This window comes from Equus przewalskii, chromosome 5, assembly GCF_037783145.1.
Source record: "Equus przewalskii isolate Varuska chromosome 5, EquPr2, whole genome shotgun sequence".
In the NCBI taxonomy this organism is placed as follows: Eukaryota; Metazoa; Chordata; class Mammalia; order Perissodactyla; family Equidae; genus Equus; species Equus przewalskii.
The window spans coordinates 73,827,041-73,846,676 of NC_091835.1; the positions used below are offsets into that span (position 1 = coordinate 73,827,041).

The window sequence follows — 19,636 nt, forward strand, 5'->3', positions numbered from 1 at the left end:
AGACGGAGTGTGGAATGAGCGTGACAGGAGGGGGGATGTTTTTTTCAGACAGATAATCCATGTGAAGTGCTTACTACAGGCCTATCACATGGTAAATTCTCAATAAATATAATTTATTCTTTTTGCTGTTAGGAACATGGAGTATAAAGAGAAAGATCGGGGTTACAGAGAGTGTAAATCCCACTTGAGATTTTATGGTTTTGAGTTCACAACACATGACTTATCTGTAGAAGTCCAGAGAATAATAGCTGACATATATGAAATGCATGCCATGCTTCGGATTTTATTATAAATGCTTTACTTCTTCTAATCATTTTAACTGTATATGGTAGATGCCATTTTTCTCTCCATTTATAGATTAAAGAATGGAAGACCTGAGAGGTGGGGAAACTTGCCTAAGATCATACGGATGTAGGCAAGAAAGCGAGGTGTTGAACAATGGACATCTTGCTACAAAAGGTCTGCTCTTAACACTGTGCTGTCACTACGGCTAAGACTGAGGGAGAGATTAAAGACAGGTGTGTGGAGAGTATATTTAGTACTTTAAATTTGATTTTGAACTTAGTGATAGTGATAACAAGGTGGTAGAGTGTTTCCCATGCTTAACTAAACAAGCAGAAAGCATAAAAGTAATACGTCGTTATTTCCAGCTGTATATCTTTGGGCCAAACATTTCTTCATTTGTAGCAAATAAATTGCGCTGTAAAATACTCCCTGTTTTGTGCATCCGGTGGACACTGAGTGTGAATTACACACATTCAGAGAAGCCTAGGAGAGTCTGAGGAGTGATCCAACAACGTGGAAGTTGCCTGTTAAAACACAAAACAAAACAACATAAACACGTGCTTGGTCATAGCGGCAAAATGTAAAATGTAAGTTGCAGCTGAATCAACAAAGTCTGATGGAGCCCAGATACAGCTGTTACATATTTACATTTTATCATGAGCAAATCTTCAAGAAAAGACATGAAACAAATTATTGCACTTAAATATTCACCTTTGAAATAAGGAAGAAACTTTGGATGTAAGAAGAAATCATAATTTTGTTAAAGCATGCACATTGTGGGTCAAGTCTAATCATATGAGAAAATCCGGTCTTGGATATAGATTGAAACTGAAATCAAAGAGGAAACTGGTATGGTAGAACAGTTTTTTAGAATGTGTTTAAAAATCTATCGCAAAATTGCCAAAGCAATAAAAGAAAATAAATGAGTAGCCATCCCGCCAGAATATTGGCAATATTGATTAGTAATTTATAGAAGAATCTACATGTGAATCAGTTTGCTGTCTCTGGTTGTCACTGTTTACTGCTATCTGGCTTTGATAGCCTTCTATTCAAATAAGATATCTCTAAATTTTACATGAAATTGGATAAATTTCAGTAGTCAGTGATGAAAAACCACACAATAACAACCTTCATCTTGTTGGGATTGACGGATGACCCTCGACTTCAGATTCCAATTTTTATGTTTCTATTCCTCAGCTACGTGGTAAGTATAACTGGAAACTTGACCATCATGTCACTCACTTTAGTGGACTGCCACCTTAAAACACCCATGTACTTTTTCCTACAGAATTTTGCCTTTTTAGAAACCGCCTTTACATCGGCTTGTATCCCTAGATATTTGTACAACATAGCAACAGGTGACAGGACAATTAAATATAATATTTGTATTCTTCAAGCATCTTTCACTGATGTCTTTGCAGTAACAGAATTTTTTCTCTTGGCCACCATGTCCTATGACCGCTATGTGGCCATCTGCAAGCCCCTGCATTACCAGACAATCATGAGCAGCAGAGTCTGCAGGAGGCTCATCCTCTGCTGTTGGATGTCTGGCTTGTTGATCATAATCCCCCCACTTATTCTGTTCCTAAACTTGAAATTCTGTGACTCCAATGTCATTGATCATTATTTATGTGATTCATCTCCTATCTTGAAGATTTCATGCTCAGACACGTGGCTCATAGAGCAGTTGGTTGTTGCCTGTGCTGTGCTAACCTTCATTGTGACCCTTGTGTGTGTTATTGTGTCTTACATTTTCATCATCAAGACCATTCTAAGATTCCCCTCTGCACTGCAAAGGAAAAGGGCCTTTTCCACCTGTTCTTCTCACATGATTGTGGTTTCCATCACCTACGGAAGCTGTATCTTCATCTATATCAAACCTTCAGCAAAGGAATCAGCGGTCATTAATAAGGGTGTGACAGTGCTAATCACATCCATTGCTCCTATGTTGAACCCATTCATATACACTCTGAGAAACAAACAAGTGAGACAAGCCTTCAGTAATTCCCTCAAAAAAATTGCACTTTCTCAAAGAAACTGGAGAATGTTCATGTCCAGAAATAAAATATTAAGCTAAGCATAAACCATTACATCCGTTTGTCTCTTCTTGATCTGATCTCTATTCGGGTTACGTGTCTGAAACATCTATTAATCGTGCCCAGAATGAGCCCCTCCAGCACGTGAGCTCACTCCTTTAGTCCTCCTTCAAACAGACCACTTGCAGGGTCAGATCCCAATCAGAAGACATGATAATAATTTTCCAGTAAATGTAAACCTGATTTTACATCCATCTAGCAAACAAAATTGAAATGAAGAAAAATAAAACAAATGCAAATCAAGCAGGAAATAAATAGCTTATCTTGTATTTCCTTGGACTTGCGAGAAAATAATTGATTTAAAGTGCTCCTCCCATCTTCCAATCTAAATGTTGCTGAAAATATTAACTGATTAAATTAAAATTTATTGAATGCCTATTTCTTGGCAGTCAAGTTCCAAGCATAAATTTTTTTAAAAATTAATACTATCTTTAAAATTATTTAGCTCCCTAATAATCCTATATTTCTAAAAGATTTTTTTTAATCTAATTGCTTTTTCTCCCCAAATCCCCCTAGTGCACAGTTGCATATTTTTAGTTGTGAGTCCTTCTAGTTGTGGCATGTGAGATGCAGCCTCAGCATGGCCTGATGAGTGATGCCATGTCCGCACCCAGGATTGGAACCGGCAAAACCCTGGGCCGCCGAAGCAGAGGGCGCAAACTTAACCACTCGGCAACCGGGCTGGCCCCTCTAAAGGATTTTATAAAGCATCATTAGCAAGAAGTAACATGATATAACTGAAGAGTAAAGAAAACAAAAATAAGTACATGTCCAAATAAATGTGCTTTAAAGGAAAGCAGAATTTGATATCTAGGATCCTGGAGTTTATTCATAAAGACACACATACACATAAAATGCTGAAATTTAAAAATGAAAAGATTTATAGATTATACAGAATAAATAATATCTTAAATAAATGTAAGGAAAAGCTCTTTTCTAGGATATGAAATTATAAGTACAATGTCAAAATGTTCATTTCAGTTGAGGATTTAAAGAAGTTATTAAGATTGTCAAAAATATTCAGTTGCTAGGGGCTGGCCCCGTGGCCGAGTGGTTATGTTCACGCGCTCCGCTGCAGGCGGCCCAGTGTTTCGTTGGTTCAAATCCTGGGCGCGGACATGGCACTGCTCATCAGACCACGCTGAGGCAGCGTCCCACATGCCACAACTAGAAGAACCCACAACGAAGAATACACAACTATGTACCAGGGGGCTTTGGGGAGAAAAAGGAAAAAATAAAATCTTAAAAAAAAATATTCAGTTGCTAAAGTAGAACATAAATATCCAAACTGAAAATATTGCTAAAATAAGAAATAAAGTTTTTTTGTGTTATGGAAGCAGAGTTTTTAAAAATATGAAGGAAACCAAACCAGCAATATGCATGGATATAAAAGAATTGAAAAGGAAGTCCAAATGAAAAGTTACAACTAAAGTAATCATTAATTTTTTTCATAGTAGGAAATAAGTGGTTTAGAGATTAGATGACCACAAAATGTCTATCAATTTTTTCAAAAGATTTCATAAAACTGCTAAATAAATGTTCATCCTGGTGAGCGCTCTGCACTGCAGGCCACATCGCATCCTTTGGACTCTCTCCCGGTGTCTCAAAGATTTGGCACTTGCTGCTGCCTCTGTAAAAAAGTGCTCTTTCCCTCATTCTTCCATTCTGCTTCTTTTTCTCATGTAGATTTTAATTTACATGCCATTTCCACTTAAAGCTGTTTTTTCCTTTCCTGCTCATACAAACATACAAAGCAAGTCTGGGGAAATTTCTATTCTTCCTGCTGTTTCAACTTAAGCTGTCTTTCCTGTGTCACCAATTACACTAAAAGTTTGTTAGGTTCTGTATCTAAAATCTGCCACGAAGGCAAAAACTTGATTTTTACGTACACTTGAGTGTATGTAAAACCTAGGAAATAAATGATACTGAATACATTACCTTCAAATATACTGAATCAAAAAGACTCACAAACCCTGAAAAAGAAGCAGAATAATTATTTATTGAAGAAAAATGCTAATTTCTGATAGGAAAAAACAATCATAAAAAATCACATGGGTAGAATATGCTCTACATTTTTAAGGGACTTTAAATGAAGATTTAACAACCCTGCTGCATTTGATTTATATTTTAAGATATGGACAAGTTAACAAAAGTTGTAGTTTACTGAGAGATTGATTTAGACTAACTTTACCTATTGCTACAATATTATTCTCTCTCTCTCTGTAATATACATAGTGTATAAATTGTAGTTTTAAATGGGTAAGCTTCCAAAAGCACTGGAGCTGGCTTTCAATCTTTGTTTCATAGGTTGGCAAGTTGAGATGTGGGAATACTAAGTAATGGTAGTCAGTGTTGGAGGCAGTGTTCAATTCTGTTTCATGTTACTGAAACAGATCTATCGTTCCTATGGGAAATGGTACTGCCACTCCAGGACTGCACACATAATCATCAAAATTACCTCAAGGAACATCTCAAGAAAACATATTTTATTTGAAACTCCCAATGTTTAGATCAAGAAAATCTTTAACAAATATATATTGATAGTTTTATAATTGGGCAAATTTATTTACTCAAAATAAAAAATATCTTTATATGATATGATAATTTATGATGCTAGAAATGGCAATTACTTATAGAAATAACACACTGTATTCATTATCTTGCAAAAATATATAATGTTTAAAATATGTAATTGAATAAAGAAAAGCTAGTCCTCTGGTAATAAGAAAGAGGCAAATGAACCTTAAAAATGGAATTCAGAGTAGAAAGAGATAAAAATTGGAATGAAAAAATAAAGCCAATGTGTATGAGTGTTTTGCTGGTTGTCAGGACAACACTCACTGCAAATTAACCTACCAAGAATGAAGGAGAACGATACTCTGCAATAAAACATGAAGCCCCTTCAAAGAGGGATGTCAGCTGAGGGCTGGTTTCCAGGCTGCTCCTTGGTGTCAGACTTCTACCTTTTCCATCCCTGCTCCTCGGAAAATGAGACACTTAATCCTACTAGAAAAAAAATGGAAACGCTCTTAGCGGAATTCTCAAACTCAGACTATTTGAAAATTGAAAAATCATCGGATAACAAAACAAATTCATCCATGCATTGAGCCAGCTGTCCCCAATTTGCCAGGCAGAGGAAGATTATCATGAAGTTTCTGCATTAAAAAGTATGAAGTCCACCAAGTTGTGTATACAAAGGAGAGAATATTGTTGTAGCTTGGTCCAGAAACCTCTCCACTTCCCCTCTTCAAAAACTCTGGCAACCACCATTCCACCCTCTACTTCTGTAAGGTCGATTGTTTTAGATACTTCATATGAGCAGACTCGCGCAGCGTTTGTGACTGGCTTATTACACTTACCATGGTGTCCTCATGTCGTATCATATGACAGGATTTCATTCATTTTTAAGGCTGAATAATACTCCATCGAATGTTTATGCCACATTTTTTCATCCCTTCATCTGTCTATGGACTTTTAAGTTGTTTCCATATCTTTGCTATGATGAATAATACTGCAGAGAATATGGGGTGCAAATATCTTTTTGAAACACTGATTTCAATCCTTTTGAGCATATACCCAGACATAGGATTGCTGGGTCATAGGATAGTTCTATTTTTAATTTTTTTGAGGAAACTCCATACTGTTTACCTTAGTGGCTTCACTATTTTACATTTCCAAACATAGTATATAGGGGTTCTAATTTTTCCACATCCTTGACAATACTTGTTATCTTTTGTTTTTTGATACTAGCCATCCTAACAGAAGTGAAGTGATATCTCATTGTGGTTTTGACATGTATTTCCCTCATGATTAGTGATGTTGAGCATCTTTTCATACACCTGTTGGCTATCAGTATCTCTACTGTGGAGAAATGTATATAGAAGTCCTTTGCTCATTTTTTAATCAGGTTATTTCCTTTTACTGTTATTGAGTTGTAGGAATTCCTTATACATTTTGGGTATTAATTGCTTATCAGACATATGGTTTGCAAATACTTTCTCCCATTCCATATATTGCCTTTTTGTTTTGTTTATGGTTTCCTCTACCGTGCAGGAGCTTTTTAGTTTGATGCAGTCCCACTTATCTATTTTTGTTTTTGCTGCCTATACTTTTATTGTTATATCCAAGATATCATTGCTAAGACCAACGTCAAGAAACCTGTGGGATTTTTGTGGTTTCAAGTCTTATCCCTAAGTCTTTAATTCATTTTGCCTTGATTTTGTATATAGTGAGAGATAATATCTCATTCTTCTCAATATTTGTGGAAGAGATTATTCTTTCCCCATTGTTATTAGCATACCTGTCAAACATCAGTTGACCCTATATGTGTGAATTTATTTCTGGGCTCTCTATTCTATTCCATTGGTCTATGTGTTTACCTTTATATCAGTACCATACTGTTTTGATTACTGTAGCTTTATAATGTGTTTTGAAATCAGTAAGTGTGATGCTTCCAGATTTGTTATTCTTTCTCCAGATTGCTTTGGCTATTTGGGGTCTTTTGAATTGGTTCCATATCAATTTTGGGAATTTTTTTCTATTTCTATAAAAAATGACATTGAGGTTTTGATGGGGATTGCAACGAATCTATAGATCACTTTGAGTAGGATGGGTATTTTGTTGGTATGTCTTCCAATCCATGAAAAGAGGATGCCTTTCCAATTATTTGCACCTTCTTTCATTTCTTCCATCAGTTTTAACGATTTTCAGTGTACAACTATTTTCTGCTTCCTCAATCAAGTTTATCTTTATACTTTATTCTTATTGATGATATTGTAAATGGAACCATTTTCTTAATTTCCATTTCAGATGGTTCATTATTAGTGTATAGAGATGTAACTGGCTTTTATACATTAATTTTTATCCTGCAACTTTAATGAATTTGTTGATTAGTTCTAATGTCTTTTTTGTAGAGTATTTCTTGTTTCCTACATATAAGATGAAGTCATCTGAAAACGGAGATAATTTTTACTTCTTCCTTTCCTATTTAGGTGCCTTTTATTTCTTTTTCTTGTCTAACTGCTCCGGCTAGGACTTCCAATAATCTTTTGAATAGAAGTGGCAAGAATATGCGTCTTTGTCTTGTTCCTGATCTTAGAGGAAAAGCTTTCTGTTTTATATCATTGAGGATAATGTTAGCTCTGAGATTTACATATATTACATTTATTATGTCAAGTAGCTTCCTTTTATAGCCACTTTGAGAAGTGATTTTAATCATGAAAGGGTTTGAATTTGTTCAATGCATTTCCTGCATCACATGACATGACATGATCATGTGATCTGCATCCTTTGTTCTGTTAATGTGGTGTATCACGTATATAGATTTTCATATGTTGAACCATTCATGCACCCCAGGGGTAAATCCCTCTTGGTCACTATGTATGATCTTTTTAATGTGCTGTTGAATTTGGCATGCTAAAATTTTATTGAGGATTTTTGCATCTATGTTCATCAGAAATACTGGCCTGTAGTTTTGTAACCGAAAGTTCGGTCCCTGAACCCGATGCCAATCCAAATAACGAGAACAGAGTCTTGAGTGGAAGAGGAAAGGTTTTTACTATGGGAGCACAGGGAAGCAAAACACAGGCACAGGGAGCAAAACAAGGGCTGATGCCTTAAAAATTGCTAGTTCCCTGGTGAGGAATGGGTAGGGATTTTATTTGGGGTTTTGGGTAGGGGAGGGGGAGTATGTAGCTTGTGCAGCTCGGTGCTTTTACACCAGCCTGGGTTTGGCCTTGAGAGGCTGCTTGCAGTCAGGCAGGGGGATGGTGAGGTAGGAGGATGGCAGGTGGGCATCCTTCGCCGCCGTCTTGTCTTCCTGTTTGAGGCGGGTTCCAGCGCCGGGAGTGAGGAGTTGAGGTCTGGGAAGCCTCTGCTCCTTGATATTCTTGAGACAGCGGCTTTCCTGGCAAACTTCAAGGACACATGATCAGCTAAACTTTAGTGCGCCTCCAACTCCAGGCCACCTGGGCTTTGAACAATGTGTAACTCCCATTTAGTTGTAAAGCTCAAGGAGTCAAAGTTTAAAGAAACAGGTATTTACATATGAGTGGAGCTAGAGAAGCAGGAAAGGGGGTGGTGGGTTTTAGTTTTAACCCTGTATACTCTGGGTTCAGTGTGGGGGAACTGATATCAGGGCTGATAAGAGCCTGTAACAGTTTTCTCTACTTGAAGTAGCATATTTAGCTTGGAAAACAGAGTAATACTGACCTAAGAAAATGAATCTGGAAGTGTTCCCCTCTCTTCAAATTTTTGGAAGAGTTTGAAAAACATTGGCATTAATTCTTTAAATGGTTAGTATAATTCACCAGGGAAGCTATCTTCTTTATAATTTCCCCAAGATTTATTTTTGAAACATGAGTTATTTTTAAGTGTTAATTTCTACATATTTGGGGGTTTTCCGGAGATCTCTCTTTTGATTTATAATACAATTCCTGTGTCGTCAGAAGACACATTTTGTGGGATTTGAATGCCTTTACACTTATTTGACTTGTGTTATGGCTCAGAATATAGTTTGTCTTGACAAATGTTCACTGTGCACTCAAAAAGAATGCATATTCTGCCATTTTTGGGCAGAATGTTCTGTAGATGTCTGTTAGGTCTCAGTGGTTTACAGTTGTGCAAGTCTCCAATTTCCTTGTTGATCTTCTGCCTAGTTGTGCTATTGATAAGTCGTTAGTTGATAGTTTTGTTCATCTTCCATATTCTTACTGACTTTCTGTTTGTTCTGCCAATTACTGAGAAAGAGGAGTATTGAAATACCCTAATATAGTTGTGTGTCTACTTCTCCTTGCTTTCTATCAGTTTTTGCTTCATGCACTTCAAAACTCTATTGAGAGAAAAAAGTGTGAGCATTTCTGTGCCATTTGAGTAAACTGACCCCTTTAATCGCTATGAAATGAGCTTCTTTATTCTTGGTAAACTTTACTCTAAAATTCAGTCTGTCTAGTATTAAAATAGCCACTGTAGATTTCTTTTTATTAGTTCTAGCACGTTTCATTCATTTCTATCATTTTAGCTTTATCTAATTTGTCTCTTTATATTTAATAAAGAGTTATTGTACCTAACATGAAGTTGGGTTTTGCTTGTTTATTCAACGGGATACTCTCTGCCTTTTAACTGAGGTTTTAGACAATTTACATGTAATGGAAATTTTATTTGTCCAAGTTTAAATCTAACATCTTACTAATTGTTTTCTATTTGTACTATCTGTAACTTGCTTCCTTTTTTCTTTTTTATGTGTACCTTTGAATTAAATGAATTTCTATATTTTGATTTTATCTCATATATTGGCTTCCTACTACAGCTATAACAAAGAACATAATTAGTGGCTTGAAACAACACAAATTCATTATCTAACCATTCTTTAGGTTAGAAGTCCAACATGAGACTCACTGGGTTAAAAATAAAGGTGTTCCTTTTTGGATGGTCTAGGGGAAAATTCATTTCCTTGATTCTTCTGCTTCTAGAGACTGCCCACATCATTTAACTAATGGATCCTTTCTTCCATCTTCAAAGTCAGCAACGTTGTACTTCTCTGAACATTTTTACATGGTCAAATATCCTTCTGACTCTCCTCTTAAGCTTCTCTCTTCCATTTAAGCATTCTTGTTATTGCTTTGGGCCCACCTAGATAATCCAGGATAACTTCTCCATTTTAGAGGCAGATGACTAGCCACCTTAATGTCCTCTGTAACCTTAATCTTCCTTTCACACTTAAGACGATATATTCACGGGTTCGGAGATAGAACATGGGCATCGTTTGGGGTGGCAAGGATCGGGGAGGATATTATTCCATCTACCACATCTTCTTTAATGAGTTATTAACTATAACGCTTTGTTTTGTAATTTTAGTGGTTGATTAATAATAAATTAAAATATGTACTTTACATTTTTGTTAATAATAAAAATATTAAAACAAATTTAAATAATAAATAAAACAAATCTATTAAAATAGAAAATTCATTTGATTATCACAATGAATATGGAATAGTTGATAAAATTTAAAATTTACTATCAACAAAACTCTTAGTAAAATAAGAGTAGAAGCAAGCTTCTTTTTCTGTTGGAGGGAATGAAAATAACAATTTGAAAAATGTAATAGAAGATGTTTAATTTTTTTGAAGAAGAAGATTAGCCCTCAGCTAACATCTGCCACCAATCTTCCTCTTTTTGCTGAGGAAGACTGGCCCTGAGCTAACATCCATGCCCATCTTCCTCTACTTTATATGTGGGATGCTTGCCACAGCATGGCTTGACAGGCAATGCGTAGGTCCTCACCAGGGATCCGTACCAGTGAACCCGTGGCCACTGAAGCAGAACGTGTGAACTTAACCACTGAGCTGCTGAGCTGGTCCCTACAAGATGTTTTTAAGTACAAATTATAAAATGACTAAAACTACAACGACAAGTCTTCAAGGGGTAATAAGAAATACCATAATTTTAAAAAATTTTATAAATTTAAAGACCAATGATAATTAAAGAAGAAAATATTTCCTACATATATGAGAATAGAAGTATTTATTGACTTGAAAATTATAATAATACACAATATTTGAGTGTTGACACAGGAACGCTCTCATAAATTAAGATTGCATATGTAAATCAGTATGACCTTTTAGAGAGAATTTTGATAATATATAAAAGCCTTGAAATGTGAATACACTTTATTTCTAACATTCTAAAACTGTTAAGTTTGCAAAAATATCTATAGAAGAATGATTTGCTGGGAGAAACTAAATTTTTAAAAAATAACTTATACAACCATACAATTTACTTATATGCACCCATTTATTTAATAATAACAAAAAATTCAAACAAATTTTCAAGATTTAGGAATGGCATGAAAAACTGATAGAATCCTGAAATATGACATATTGCAAAGTTATCAAAAATGATGACTCACAACTACAAATAGTTATTTGAAAATAATTTCATGTTAAATGTTTATGTGACAAAACAAGTTACAAAAATTATGTAAGAAATATTTACATCATGTTACATATGTAAAATGTTGATATTCGTGCATGGGAAAGTTGGACAGATCAGGTACAGACATAGTAAAAGTGCTTATCACTAAATTTGTGATTATTCATATGGTTTCTTCTGATTGCCTGAAATTTTTACCTCTTTTAATCAATCTATGATAAGGAATAAAACTAGGTCCTGGTGAACTTATATCAGCCACAGGAGGTGTGGCACAAATGCAGGACAGACAGACATGTCCTCTACCATCTGATTTTTAATGCCGTAAGATGGCCTGTATTGGATGCTATGCTTGTATCTTCCTTTCTCTGAGGACACTGTCCTCGCTGCTCCATGTTTCAGGATTTCTGCCAAGTTCATTAGGCAGAAGATTCATCAGTGACTTTTTAAAAATTGGGTCACCTAGGTCCCTTTTGTTTATTCATTTCACTTTAGCTTTGGCAAATAAAACAGCTATTAATCTTGTTAATGTAAAACTTCTCTATCCATAGGATTCAGAATATCAACCCTTTGAAATCAGAGAGAGCTCCAGATATTCCAAAAACCTTTATTTTATTATTTTCAATCTTAGGGTTTTAAAATGGAATCAAGTCCCTGATGAGAAAAATTGGGCAATATGTTGGAGATGACAATCTCAGAGCCCAGAGGCATTCCAGAGAGCCCGTAGTGGAGTACGGGGCCAGGAGCAAGAGTGGCCAGGAGTCCAAACACCAGCCGTGGCTAACGAGGTCCACTCTTCCTAGAACTCTGCAGGAAATTTATTCTTAAACTTCCAGTGGACGCTATTAATCGACTCTCAGAAAAGTAAGTATGACTTTTGTGATTTCACTTTTTGAGAGATTAGATCAAGATTTATTTAGAGGAACAAAGTTGACTTACATTTATCAAAATCAGTGATGTATATAGCTATTTGAAAAATCGTGGAAAGAATTAATTGTACATTCTGCTTGTATTTTCTGTAGAAAGCATGACCTTTCAATACATAGCTTAGCCAAGATAGTGTATAAGGAGTGTTATCTAGGTGGTTACCTGACTGTTGTCTGACATGAACTCACCCTGCCCTTCAAAGGGAAAGCAATGCATGTTCATATGAAAAGCTACCTCTAAACTTGACTCATTAACTAAAAGTTAGTGATATAATGATGGCCTCTACGCTCTTAAAATTCAAAAAAAGTATTTGAAAGACACATAGAAAACATGGAAAGGTCAATTACAATTCCCTCTCTATAATTTTCTCAAACTTTGTGTCTTAGTGCTTTGCAAAGAGTAGAGCATTAAGGATTGGAAGAAATGATAGGTATTTTAGAGAAGGGATTCTGCTCCGTGTGGCGAGGGCTGTGTTTGCACATACTGCACTAAGTGCTTGTAAGATGAGGAAAAGGGATTGACAGGAGGCTAGGTGGGCTGTAGAGATAACCCTTCAGTACTTCCTAATTTGATCCACTTAGCTATTCCCAATGTGTGCTTACAATCACTAGGAATGTCATAACTCCCCAGAAAGCCCCGAACAGTCTTCCTTCTCTATGATGGTGCCTGTATACTCTGGGGTTTTACTGGGGACTAGACACATCTCGCAGCTGACCCTGCTCTGAATTCTAAATGGAGGAAAGATTGTAAAGAACGAAACAAAAGCTATTGACGTTACAATATAATCAGAGCCTCCAGGGAAAATTCATTTCCATTCATTGATATAAACTGATCTCAAATTTTACAGACACTGATTCAAGATTAAACATGTTTGAGATTTTTTGTAGTTAATTGGTGATTGTCGAGAAAGAATTATGGAAGAGCTACTGGCACCAACTCAGGGCACAAGTCCTTAAGATCATATTAACATGTTACAGAAAGATGAATTGAAGAGGCATCAATGGCAACAATAAGAGGAAGATGATATATTTGCCTAAGACAGGGAGAAGAACCCAGGTATCCTTCTGTTCCTTGGTTTTGGTGTTATAACTAAGGTATCGAACAGATTATGCAAATAGATCCATGAGATATTGTAAAGTATATAGCATATGACAAATTATATACTTAATTGTGTAAGTTTTGTATTTACTGTTTATATTTCTCTATTATTTATAATATATGGGTACATTTGTAGGAGAAAAATCTAAAAGCTTATGTTCCAAAATATTTGCTATCTCTGCTATGATATTTTACATTGTTTTCCTCGTTTAATATATCTGAGAAAATTTTTCTAGTTTATAGATCATCCAAATAGTAAAGAAGATTAGGAATAAATGGGAGGTGTTATAATTTCAAACTGCCTTAGAATGTATGAAAATAAATAAAAATAATTTAGATTGGTACTTTAAAATTTTATTCTGGCAGCCTGTGTCAGATGTTAATGATTCTTATTCTTTTCTCTGAGGATACTGTCATTATTGATTATTGTTAGGGTTTTTTTTTAACATTTCAACACACAGAAGATCCATTAGTAACTTTTGAAGCTATGTTGTAAAACCTTAGGATCTTTCAACTTAATTAAATTACAAATGTCATATTGGTAATGTAATAACCTCTCAGCCCACAGAATTTCAAATGATAGATTTTCCTCCCAAAGACGTTGTTCCTAACATCACTCACTTTGAAAAGTTTTTTCCTCCAAAAATGAAGAATATTGGAGAATAGTGAAGAAAATCTTGCCTACACATTTAAGGACAGAAAAGCCATTGAGGGTATGCTTTTGCATGATATTGCAGATAGAAAACACAATGAATTCCCAGGGTTGTGTGTGAATGTGCTTAGCAAGATTGATTATAAGTTCAAATACAAGCCTCAACTGCACATGCATTTTCAATTTTGTGTGCTTAACAGTTTTTGTGGTCTCAAAGCGAGGAGAAGCTGTGAGTAACTTTTAAAGGCACAAGAGCACTATCATTGGGTACATTATAGTCATTAATAGTTGCAATGAAGAGAGGCCATCAAAATGTCATATTATTTATTGTCATGCAGTAGCATCATGTGCTACACTTCAAACTAAATAGGACCTTAGAGGATATCATTTTATTAGGGATCCCTACATGCACTATAAATATAAAATATATGAAAAATAAAGTGAAAAGATATCAGTTAGTCACATTCAGAGCCAATCATTTTGACAAAACTTGACATACTGTGTAGATAGATGGTTTTTTCATGGAATAATATTACTTGTAATTGGAGTAAAATAATTATGTTCCTGGTGCCTCTAATGTTGTCCAAAGTGAGTAGAGCTCAGCTTAATACCGTGGTGAAGCATTTGGTGTCTTGAGCTGAAGAGAATGGGATTCAAAGGCCGTAGGTGGGCTCCTGAAGTGAGTCTCCACTACATGTTAATATGATCCGTTGAGGTTGTTTCCTATGTGACTGCACTACCTTTCAGACTTCTAGCTCCCAAGAAAACCAAGAGCCTGTTTAATGCCATTTCCCTGAGACAGTGGCATAATTGTGAAAACTGGACCCATGGTTGGAGTTGACCCTGTACTCACCTTGGTAAGGAAAGAACATTTTAATTAATGCATTGAATCCATTCTTGTAACTATGCAATTGAAGTCTCCCAGGAAAATTCATTTTCATCCACTGATGCAGGAAAAACAGCAATCCCTAAAGACACTGAAAATATTTGATTGCTTGCTATTGTAATTACTTTGTGACAGTGGAAATGACAAACTATAAAGGAGCTATTGACTCAAACCTAGTATTGCTAAGTTGGGTTATTATTTTATTATCTTACTAACAGATATCTCAAGGAAGCAAAATGGAGATTCACAAAGATACTGATTTACACAGCAGACAAGAGAAGGAAGAGAAGCCAGTTATCTCTTTGGCAATGAATATTAGCAGAAAATGTGGTATGACAATTCAGCAGCCAACACTCCACTTCAATGCAAAAATTAAAAACATGAATAAATAAAACACAAAATATGAGATCCACGTGTGTGGAAATTTTTTAAAAAGTAAATTCAGTAACAGAACAATATTAAGAAGAAGTGCAAACAGGAAAGAAAAAACCTTTGTATTTGACAGGAGAAAAATATTCATGTTGGCATTCAACCAATAATCATTGTTAGGCATCAACTACATGCTTGGGTTTTGTTAGTTTTCTTGGTTACCCCATTCAAAAAAACGCAATTCCTAACCTCAATAGACTTATGTTGTCAGGCAAGTATCATGATAGAAATAAGCATTGTTTGGCAATGGCGCATAAATGCGGATTGGGAGACCCAACACAGCTACCAGGTTTCAAAAGTCTTTCCAAAAGAAATAATGCTTAGGCTGAAAATCAAAGAGAAATCGGTGTCCTCAAGGCGAATTCAAGAAATGTTAAAGAAAGATAGAGTAGAAAAAGGGGAAAGGATCGGAGGTGGGATTGTTCCAGAGACATGCTTCCTCTGAAGTTATTGTACAACACATGGTATAGTCTGTGACCTCAATTACCTAACAAATTAGATTTATTAGAGGAAACACATGGGAAGAAGAGGATAGGAAAATAGAGTACATGAAACAACTTTGCATGTGTTCAATATGAGGTGTTTATGGCTGTATATAACTGAATTTCAGAAAAGAGATCACTTCTAACTATACAGATAGAAGGATTATCACACACAGTTTCTATTTGAAATCAGAGGACTTGATGCATACACCTCCCAAAGTGATTGTATACATTATACACAATGTGGCAGAAACGTTATTTAGTTATTGGGGCTGACCATAAAATGACAGTTGATTCATGGAATTTGGAGAGCCTCTATAGCAAGTCTAAATCATTTGTTATGTAATTGTGTTTTGTCAAGGACCAAGCTACAAGCAAAGGCAGGAAACTGCTGGTGAAGTTTAAGATATCAACTTCAAAATAGAGAAGAATGCACGAGAGTAAAAGAAAATTTTAATATTGATGACATCATAATGCACTGTCAGAATAAAACCAACCCAGAATATAGACAAAAACATTAAAATAGATTTGGAAAAATGCAATGGAGACATAGAATCTATAAAATATTGGATCGTGACACAGTTAAATTGATCTATAAGAAATTTCTCTTCAAAAACTACAGAAAGAATCTTTACAAACTAAGTCCACCAGCATTAACAATATCAATCGCTGAATTAAATAATAAACTTCATGTGAACCAGTTATCTGCTTGATTTTTTTGTCATTCTTTATCACTGCTGAACTTTGACATCTCTATATTCTAATAAAATAACCTAATTTTCATGAAGATTGGACAAAAATCAGAAGTCATATATGAGAAACCATACAGTAACAAGATTCATTCTCCTGGGACTAACAGATGACCCACAACTTCAGGGTCTGCTTTTAATTTTTCTATTTTTTACCTACTTATTGAGTGTAACTGGGAACCTAGCTATCATCTCACTTACATTAATGGACCATCACCTTAAAACACCAATGTACTTTTTCCTACAAAATTTTTCCTGCTTAGAGATCTTATTCACATCGGCTTGTATTCCTAGATACTTATATAACCTATCAGTAGGTGACAAGACTATTGCCTACTGTTTTTGTTTCATTCAAGCATTTTTTGCTGATCTTTTTGGAGTGACTGAATTTTTTCTCCTGGCCACCATGTCCTATGACCGCTACATTGCCATCTGCCAACCCCTGCATTACACTACCGTCATGAGCAGCACAGTCTGCAGAAGACTCATCCTTTGCTGTTGGATGGCTGGCTTGTTAATCATACTCCCACCATTTAGCTTGAGTCAAAATCTGGAATTCTGTGACTCTAATGTCATTGATGGCTTTCTATGTGATGTGTCTCTCTTCCTGCAGATTTCATGCTCAGACACGTGGGTCGTTGAGCAGATGGTTATAGTCTGTGCTGTGTTGACCTTCATCACAACCCTTCTTTGTGTAGTTCTCTCCTACATATGCATAATCAAGACTATTGTAAGATTCCCCTCTGCTCAGCAAAGGAAAAAAGCCTTTTCTACCTGTTCTTCTCACATGGTTGTTGTTTCTATCACCTATGGCAGCTGCATCTTCGTTTATGTCAAACCTTCAGCAAAGGAATCAGCAGCTATTAATAAGGGTGTGGCAGTCCTCACAACTTCCATCGCTCCTATGTTGAACCCCTTCATTTACACCTTGAGAAACAAGCAAGTAAAACAAGCCTTCAATGCCTCAATCAAAAGAATTGTCTTATCTTCCCAGAAGTAAAGGAATGCTAATGTTAGTGATTCAAGTCTTTGTAAGAGACTGGCTTCCCAAAGCATTTATCATTAAGCTCCTAAAATGATTTGTTCCTTCCTAATCTGAAGTCCATTCAAATTAAATTTCTCAAAATCTTCCTTGTATCTAGTGCTTCTCTTACTTAATAAGGTCACTTCTTGCAAATAAACCTCTTTTCTTCATTCTGATTATTAGTTTTCCAGAAGGGACAAAAATACCACATCTTATCCAGACTTACAAAAAGTGCAAATCAAACAAAATTTTTGAAAAACTAAATGTGAATATTAATAAAATATTAGATTTTCAATAAACTGATTAGGCAATAGTGCTCATTTTAACAATTCTATCCACAGCTTCTCAAACAGTCCTTGGATTCATTAAAGGTGTCTTCACTGAGTGTCTCCTTCATGTTAAATAATTGAAATAAAACACAGAATAAAACCAGCAATGATCCTGTCTTCATGTAGCATATATCACAGAACAAATGTGTACCTAAAGTGTAAATGTAAATCAGCATAGCTATTAAGACTCTTGAGACAAAATTTAAATGAAAGACAACCAAAGCAGCAACTCTTGAAAATCAAATATAGATCTATAATGCTGAAATTATTAAAATCACAAGTTTCCAAATGAAAGTGTAAAAGCTCTTCTCAAAAGACATAAGTTATAAGAAAAAAGATAAAAACGGTAATTGAATTTGAGGAATTAGTGTGATTATTAGTAATGTAAAAAGCGTCCAAAGACCTGAAGCAAGTATTGAATCTTCAAATCCAAGCTGTAGCTTACCAAAGCAAGCAAGTGACAGCGAATCAAAGGAAACTTGATGTACTCATGACGAAATTCAGAAAATCAAACCAACACAATATGTGAAAGCCTCAGCCAAGTAATACACCATATTAATGTAAAATTTGCATTGCTACAATAGCACTAATTTTGTTTAATTTTGTTTGAATATGTATCATGAACACAACCAAATTAAAATGTTTACTTTTTTTAGATTATCATGATAAATTAATGATTAAAGATTGGAATAAAGATGAGCCTGATAGCATTGCACAGACCTTATTTAAAAGGGTATTGAAAGGTGTGATTAGGCTCACAAGTGAGGGGATGGACGATAATTAATTTTTTGGGTGGTGAACATGATGTAATCTACACAGAATTCGAAATATGACGTACATCCGAAAAAAAACAAGTTCTCCTGTAAAAAAACAATAAATAAAAGAGTATTGAAATTTTAATTAACTGTGAATAATTATAATGAAGGAGTTATGAATATCAGGACCATGCTGCTTCCTAGATTGAGGCATACTGTAGTCAAGGAGACAGGACAGGCAGCAGGGAGAAAAAGGCTGTCCAGTGTCCTGAGAGAGCTGCTTCTAACAGAGGAATGCTCTGGTAGCCAATGCACGAATGGTTTCGTTGTCATTTCTTCTATCATTTTTGAGATATCTCCTCTAAAATTCTCTTGACTCAAAATTTGCCACTAACTTGGGCCCCTTTTCCAAACTTCCCCACATTTCCTTGACTGGCCTTCTTTACAGAAAACCTTAATTTGACAGATCTCGGAGTGCCTTAACGGCACAAAGTGGCACTTTTTATAACTCAATATTTTACCTTCTTTCTATTAGTTTATTTTTCAGTTTTCTAAAAGTCTGCAGGTACCCCCTGATTTGCCATGGGCCATAGGGGTGCTGGAAGCGTCTCTGAGGGTGTCGTAGGAGTCGGGTCCATCCTGCAGCTGCACGAACAGTAGCCCGATGGGCTCAGATGCTCAGCTCTGACGATAATTAGGTCTACAAGCGTGGTTCTAGGCCTCCTGCATTTTTCAGTTCCAGAGACCCCTTTACGTGGTCTCCTAATTCTACTCAAAATATCTAAAAGAGCTAAAAATATCTTAATGTTAATATTTTTGTGTATAAATATTATACGCAAAATAATATACACACCTTTCCTTGGACTAAGCACTTTAATCGGATTATCTTATTTTATACCCACAATGACTGTGTAGGTGGATATTAATTTCTTCTTAATTCTTTTAAAAAAGGAGGAATTGAGTCTGGGGAGGTAGTTGAGACTTCATTTGTTTTTTTTT

General features: G+C 35.5%; 2 protein-coding genes across 2 annotated transcripts; both read left to right on the forward strand.

Annotated features, from left to right (window-relative positions):
- The first annotated feature begins 1,390 nt into the window (after nucleotides 1-1,390).
- On the forward strand, nucleotides 1,391-2,362 carry LOC103543723 (olfactory receptor 6C2-like). Its single transcript, XM_008510585.2, has one exon. The coding sequence runs from the start codon at nucleotides 1,391-1,393 to the stop codon at nucleotides 2,360-2,362; it is 972 nt and encodes a 323-aa protein (XP_008508807.2).
- Nucleotides 2,363-16,593: 14,231 nt separating this feature from the next.
- On the forward strand, nucleotides 16,594-17,529 carry LOC103541448 (olfactory receptor 6C2-like). The gene has a single exon (XM_008508279.1). The coding sequence runs from the start codon at nucleotides 16,594-16,596 to the stop codon at nucleotides 17,527-17,529; it is 936 nt and encodes a 311-aa protein (XP_008506501.1).
- The last annotated feature ends 2,107 nt before the right edge of the window (nucleotides 17,530-19,636 follow it).

Excerpts from the sequence above, each read along its gene's own strand:
- LOC103543723 (XM_008510585.2), top strand. The coding sequence starts at position 1,391 with ATGAAAAACCACACAATAACAACCTTCATCTTGTTGGGATTGACGGAT.
- LOC103541448 (XM_008508279.1), top strand. The coding sequence starts at position 16,594 with ATGAGAAACCATACAGTAACAAGATTCATTCTCCTGGGACTAACAGAT.